The sequence below is a fragment of the Engraulis encrasicolus genome, chromosome 6 (genome assembly GCF_034702125.1).
Source record: "Engraulis encrasicolus isolate BLACKSEA-1 chromosome 6, IST_EnEncr_1.0, whole genome shotgun sequence".
In the NCBI taxonomy this organism is placed as follows: Eukaryota; Metazoa; Chordata; class Actinopteri; order Clupeiformes; family Engraulidae; genus Engraulis; species Engraulis encrasicolus.
The window spans coordinates 29,521,438-29,528,627 of NC_085862.1; the positions used below are offsets into that span (position 1 = coordinate 29,521,438).

General features: G+C 41.5%; 1 protein-coding gene across 1 annotated transcript; it reads right to left on the minus strand.

Annotated features, from left to right (window-relative positions):
- Positions 1 to 579: 579 nt before the first annotated feature.
- lrrc15 (leucine rich repeat containing 15) lies at positions 580 to 5,296 on the minus strand. The gene is made up of 2 exons (XM_063201216.1): positions 5,082 to 5,296; positions 580 to 3,819 (listed from the first exon to the last, which is right to left on the minus strand). Exon 2 carries the CDS (start codon positions 3,814 to 3,816, stop codon positions 2,122 to 2,124), a length of 1,695 nt encoding a protein of 564 aa, XP_063057286.1. The 5' UTR covers positions 3,817 to 3,819; positions 5,082 to 5,296; the 3' UTR covers positions 580 to 2,121.
- Positions 5,297 to 7,190: the final 1,894 nt, after the last annotated feature.

The window sequence follows — 7,190 nt, forward strand, 5'->3', positions numbered from 1 at the left end:
ACATTTTTGATGAAAGTGCTACATGCACAATGGCATTGAGAGACTGTCCCTAACGATAAATGAATACTGTGTGTGCAGACATTATAAGAAAATACTAAGGCATATGCTCTGTTTATAAATGAGCCATAGCTTTGGCAGCTTTTTTATGCTGTCATCCCTGAAATATGGATCTTATCAGGTTGTGGATGCTAAAATAAAGCCAATCGTTTGCCACCCACAAACACAAACTGTTCCAAGTTCAAAATCCAGTGTTCCATAAATCTTGATAAATAGTTTTACAGTTGCTATCACAGTCCATCAGTAAAATGAATCACTCTGTCAGAGGTACCACAACATTCATGCAAACACGCTTACATGACATTTTTAATTCAGAATTAATAACTCAGAATTAAATAGTTCCATTGAGTTTGCTTTGATCTTTCATTTAATTCTGAATTAAGAAGTGTTTACATGATGTTTTCAAAGTGGAATTAAGCTTTATTCAGAATTAAATGGAGTACATTCCGAATTAAATGCCTCATGTAAACGTAGCCATTCATGCAAACACGTTTTTTCAGTCAAATGATCATACCCATAAAATTAAATGTGTGGCTTTTATTTACAAGTAATTTAAGTGATTGTGATGAATAACATTGGTTTATTCATGTCTTCCACACCTATTATGCACTCTAGTCATTATACAGCAGCATTTTTCCTGACATCCAGTATGAAATGCATAGTTTGTACATCTCTTCTGTTTGTTGCTTTGTTTATTTATTGCCAATTATATTTTTTACAAGGTAGCATGCTTGTCAAATCATTTCTTTGAAATCATGACAGCATGCTTAAACATGTTCCATTTAATGCTACGCCGTAGTATCAGATTCCCATAGAGTGCATTCCAATATGCGATCTTGCGTCCTCCACTTGTGCTTGTGGCCTCAAACCAGGTCGTGATGATATCACTGATAACAGCATTGTATTTCAATATCTTGCTAAAGCTCAATTGTAAAGTCCTTTTCTCATTTGCAAACTGGATGGTGAATGAAAAACAGTCCCCCAAAAGTTGTTGTGGCTTGGCTGACAGCTGGGAAACTTTATTGTTTTCTCCACAGAGGAAGGTCCAGGAGGCGGGGCGAGGCCACAAGCACAAGTGGAGGACGCAAGGTCACATATTGGAACGCACTCATAAAAGGGTTAGCGTGAAGGCTGCACTAAGCAACTCCACCCACCTTGGGGTCACATGACGCCGTAATTGCCTCCATGTGTGTGTGCCTCCACAAGGGTAATACTGCAACAGGGCACATCGCTTTCCTGGGAACACTCACCTCAACTACAGTAATTGTGTGCAGTATACGGTAATACTGCGTCATAGGTTGAGTAGAAAAATGTGAACAATGACACATTTTGCCGAGAAGAGGATGCATTATAAATGCATGTTTTAAATGTGTAAACATGAAACCAATACAATGATTGCACAAGTTAAACCCCGTGACATCTTTTCACAGAGGCAAGGTAACGCTGCGGCAAAACTCACTTTGGGGTACCGATTTTGGCATGGCATAATAAATACTGTACATCAAGTCTCTGATCTTAATTTAGAGTTCTTTGCTATAGACCACATGTTCCGCAGAGTGTAAGGATATACTGGTCATGACTAGTACTAAAATAGGTCTCATATGTTTGAAGAAACACTTTAATGTTCAGCCAAGCCAAGTCATAAAACTTTGACATCATGAAGCCAGGTGTTACTTTGTCATACTTCGTCATAGAAAAGCATGTTTCTTTTTTTACAGCAGATTGTGAACGGAAAAAGATGTTGTTCAAATGAAATTTAAATACTGATATTCAAAAATGAGATAGTGAGGTAAAAGAACACACTCTTAATCAAAATATACAGAACATTTCAAAGCTGAAGCATAATATAAAGAGAATAAAAATACATCAAATCTTTTTTGTCCATAGAAAAACCTAACCTCTTTGTGCGAAAGGGCCTTCATTCCAGTAGGATTCCTGCTTTCAAGCCCTATAAAAACATGGTGGGGACAGTCAGCCTTTTGTTGAGGGCAGCAAAGCCCAATCAAAACAGAAGACAGATGTCCTGGAACAGTGTACATGGCGTTAAGGCATTTGGAGAATGCTCTAAATTACTGAGTTTGAGTTTGACTTCGACCGCCGATTCAAGTCCCTACTATCTCTCTTGTGCCTCTTCCAAAAGGCCACACCTAAAATGGCACTGACAATGACAGCTGTGCCGACTATTGCTATGATGATCCAATGGCTGTCTTCGATCTGGCTCGTGTTACTCTCCGGCCCAGTGGTCGCGCCCTCCACCTCATTCGGCTTTGTTGTGGTGCTGGCGACGGCGGGAGGGAGTGTGCTCCTCTTTGCTGGGGGTGTGTGTGGTTTTCTTCTCATATCAGTTGGGGTTACTTCAGAGTCGTCTGTTACAGTATTGGTTACTACAGAGTAGTCCGATACAGTTGGGGTTTGGGTCGTTGGCTCGATGACATGTTCTTCTGGTAGGTTACGAATAAGAGAGCCTGCATGAGCAAATGGTGTCTGGCACACTAGGGCCTCAATGTTTGGCACTTTTTGTGGAAACTTTATCAACCAGTCCCTGAAAGGGACGATGTCCTTGTCACACTTCCAGGGATTGGACACCAGAAGCACCTCGTCGACCACCTGTAGAGCATCCAAAAAGTCCGGGTCGAGATGTTGGAGGGAGTTGTTTCGCAAGTCCAGTTGGTGTAAATGGGACACGCCGTACAGAACATCTCCGGAGATCGACTCAATGTTGTTGTGTTCCAATGAAATATTAGCCAGCTTGGGGAGTCCACTGAATGTGCCCTTTTCCAAATTGGTGATGCGATTGGTGTGGAGGGATATTTCCTGTAGGCCAATCATGCCACTGAAGGCACCAACAGAGACAGACTCGATCTGGTTTCGGCTGAGCACCAGAAGCTTCACGTTGGTCAGATTGCTAAAAACACCGTCTTCCAGCCTGGTTAACTTGTTATCATAGAGCCACAGGTCATCAATAAGCATTGGTCCGAAAATTCCACGAGACAACTCCTGTAGCTCATTGCTATATAAGGGCAGTCTGGTAAGATTTGGCAGGTTTGCAAAGATCCCGTCGGGGAGCACAGAAATTCTGTTTCCAGAAAGATACAGGCTTTTAAGGTTCTGAACGTTAGAGAACAAATCTGCGGGCAGTTGAGTGATGTGGTTGTCTTGCAGTGCCAAGACTTCTAGATTCTCAAGGTCATCAAAGCTGTTGGCTGGGAGCTCTTCAAGGAGGTTTTTGTTCAGTCGCAGGTATCTGAGCTGATGAAGTCCACTGAAGGCAGTGTCTGGCACTGCCGCCAGCTGGTTTTTGCTCAAATCTAATTCAAGCAGTTCTTTAAGAGGTGAGAGCAGAGTGGGAGGTAGAGCCTGTAAGTTACCTTCATTTAAAAGTAGTTCTTGCAATGACTGTAATGTCTGAAATACGTCCTCAGGAAAGGTCACCAGTTGTGTGCGCTGTAAGTACAGTTTAATCAGATTGACAGTGCGGTCAAACGTGTTTTGAAGCACTTCTTTCAGATCCGTGTCCCTCACAGCAAAGAAAGTGATGGATTCAGCAAAGTCTGTAAAATCTGATGGCTTCAGTGTGGAGATGTTTGCGTTTGATATTAACAGGGCACTGGTGTCAGCAGGGATTGCAGATGGGAACTCTGTGACGAGTCGACCTTGGCATAAGACCTTATTGTCTCGACAAAGGCATTCATTTGGGCATGCTCCAGCAATTGCACTAATGGCGGAAATGAGCAAAATGCCTCTTTGCAGATCCATCATGGCCTGAAAAAGAAAAAAATAAATATTTTAATCAATCTTAACTATAATTTAACATCGGCATCATGTTTTAACTATATGTATATGTTTTAACTATAAATATATGTTGTTAACTATTTTCACGTATAACCAAAGGGAATAGGTCTAGTAATAGAAAAATAACTTTGACTGCAAATGTTGGAATATTAAATCTTATAACGTGAATTATTTGTTCCAAGGAAATTTGAAATCATTGCTTTGTATAACACCTGTAGAAATGCAATGCTAAAATGCAAAGGAATAAATGTCAGTGGGGTGCCGGAAGAAGGTGGGTGTATCAAAATCACATCTGAGCGGCCACTCCTTTTGAGAGTATGCGTACATCCTGCCTTAGATTAAAATTGTGTTTGTTTGACATGACCTTGAGCACCTTGTATGACATAGGCTTTTTTAAAGTCATTCAGATATCATGTCTATTTTGAAAGAATGAAAATAGGAAAATAAGTGTCCAAGTGCCGATAAAGCTGTCATTATATGTTGACATATGCTTGTCATTTACCTTGATGGCTTCATTACAAAGTGTAAAATACCAAAATTGTTATTGAAATCATTGACTCAATCATTGGTCATCTGCTTCCTGTGCTTTCCATGCTGTACGGGTAGGCAACATATGAATAAAGAGATCCAAGTAAAGGAAGGATGAATCACCGCACACTGGTATCACCGCACACTAGTATTCTTTGCTGGTAGTTTATTTGGTGAACAACGCGTTTCGATGTTGCTTCATCAGGTGAAGCAACAGCGAAACGCGTTGTTCACCAAATACACTACCAGCAAAGAATACCAGTGTGCGGTGATTCAACCTTCCTTTGCTTGGGTCACTTTTACTGCACATCACCAGCACCTGGACAGTGGTTGTGCACAGGGACGCCACTTTGAATATGAATAAAGAGCTTCTCCTTCTTTCAGAGACCCTTCTAGATTAGGAAATAAACAGAAAGGGCCCTTTCTCTGTCAGGCCAGGCGCTTTATCAAGGCACACTAATCCGGAGCGGCTGGACAGGAATCAAATGTTTGCTTGTTTTTAAAAAAAAACAGAACAACACATCCAGGCCTGAATTAACCGATGTGAGTTTCCCCCCCTCTCTTGATTTTCCCACTCTTTATACAACGTTCAAAAAGCCAGTGCACTGCTACTTCTAAAAAAAACAAAGATTAAATCCTTTGAAATGTCTCGGCAGCAAATTACAGTGGAAAAGCCATGAAAAAGCACACACATGGTTACTTACTTTCTTAATGACTACCAGGCCTGGGCAGATGAGATGGATCGTAGAGAGAGTAGAGAGCTGGTTAAGGAGTCTCTCATCCAGCCCTTTCTACGTATGTATTGTTGAAAGCCTGGTGTACCCCTGCCTTTTAATAGTGACCAGCATGGATTAGTCAGATTTGAGTCACTTTCAGTCCAGAACTTTCTATTCGTTGCCGCGTGTATGACATCAAGTTTTGACGCAAATGAGGAACAGAGTGAGCCCTCAACAAAAGTTGCCTCCCAATTCAGCTCTCTTCCACTGCCCTCTCTCTCTCTCTCTCTCTCTCTCTCTCTCTCTCTCTCTCTCTCTCTCTCTCTCTCTCTCTCTCTCTCTTCTCCCTGGCCCCTCCCTCCCTATCTGCCTCTCCTTCTCCCTCTTTCTCTCTGTCTCTCTGTCTCTCTATGCTCCCACCACTCACTCTCTCTCTCTCACACACACACACACACACACACACACACACACACACACACACACACGTGTGTGTGTGCGTGCGCATGGGCAGTTCTGATCTATGGAGAAAGTACTGGTTGAGAATGGCCTCACCCTTCTGGCTTATGGGTGAGTAGAAACAGGCTACAGAGAGACACAGAGAGAGAGAGAGAGTGTGTGTGTGTGTGTGTGTGTGTGTGTGTGTGTGTGTGTGTGTGTGTGTGTGTGTGTGTGTGTGTGTGTGTGTGTGTGTGTGTGTGTGTGTGTGTGTGTGTGTGTGAATGAGACGTGTGTGTGTGTGTGCGCGCGCGTGTGTGTGTGTGTTACCCTGCTGACAGCGGGGTTTTTCACTCTCCTACACAGGCGGCAGTGCTCAGTGAGTTCATGGCTGCGTCCCATCTCACTGAGCTCAGGGTGCGCCTGGCACGCCGTAAACACAAGCCGCACAAGCACACCAGAAGAGGGAGATAACTCTGAACACACGCTAGTCTTCAAGCACAGTTACGAAACATAACACAAGCCCACCTCTCAACTTTGTTCATTCCCCTCGCACGTCTGAAATAAATTCAATTCAATGTTTCATCTACAGTGGAGTGTGTACATTCTTCTACATTTCTTACACTTCTGTCGAAATTGGTCATAAAACATGGTCTGATCTTCCCACAAATCACAAGAAGGAACAAAAAGGGCCTGCTTTACATAATTCCACCCAAAGATTTACATGTTAAATTACATCATATTTTTATTGACCATAAGATGTAAGTATTCTCAAGAGAGAGAGAGAGGCATAAGCAAGTAGCCTACCTCCTTGGCTAAGGACCCTTCAAAAGCTAATTAAAGAAATTTGAACAAACAAGACTAATACATTTTTTGAGGGATTTCAAATTCAATCGCTTAGTTGAGTCTTAAACTGTAGCTGCCATGTCCAGTGGAAAATACACACCAGTCAAGAATTATGTGTTGATGGAGAGGCATTGGGTGATGTGCACCATGCCTCGCTCAAAATATTTCTCTGATGACCAATCATCAAGAGTTATCAATTATCATTAGATATCATCAAGAGATTGAAAACAAGTCGCTAACTGAGACTTCTGTCTTGTAATGCTATTTAGGGTGCACCAAACCAACCATGATCAAACGCCCCTCGAAAATGAACGCTTTGCATAATCACTAACTCCCTTGTAGATATGACTGATGATAAAGGAACAGTCCAGTCCACCTCCTTTAAAGAAATTGCCCATATGTAGTTAAGTCCCAGTAAAATATGAGAATACATACGATTTTTCGTGTTTGCATTGCGTAGTTTAACAGTATAGCCAAATTAAGTGTAGCAATGCAAGTCTGTGGGAGCAAAAAACCCATCATCAAATGTACTTATAAACTACTTTAAAATGCCTATTTAATCCCATCCTGTGGTCACTTGTGGCTTGATGCTAATGCTCCATTTACTTCCAGTGATTATGCTAAGCTATGCTAATACTTCTGATACCAATAAATCTAAGTAATAATAATAATAATAATAATTGTATTTGTATAGCACTGTATCATACAACGGATACAACTCAAAGTGCTTAGCAAATGAAAAAAAAACATAATTAAAATAATAAAAGAACACTGAGAGGAAAATTATATGCACATTCATGAATAATGCTGGGAAAC

Coding starts and splice junctions, on each gene's coding strand:
- lrrc15 (XM_063201216.1), bottom strand. CDS start 3,816: ATGATGGATCTGCAAAGAGGCATTTTGCTCATTTCCGCCATTAGTGCA.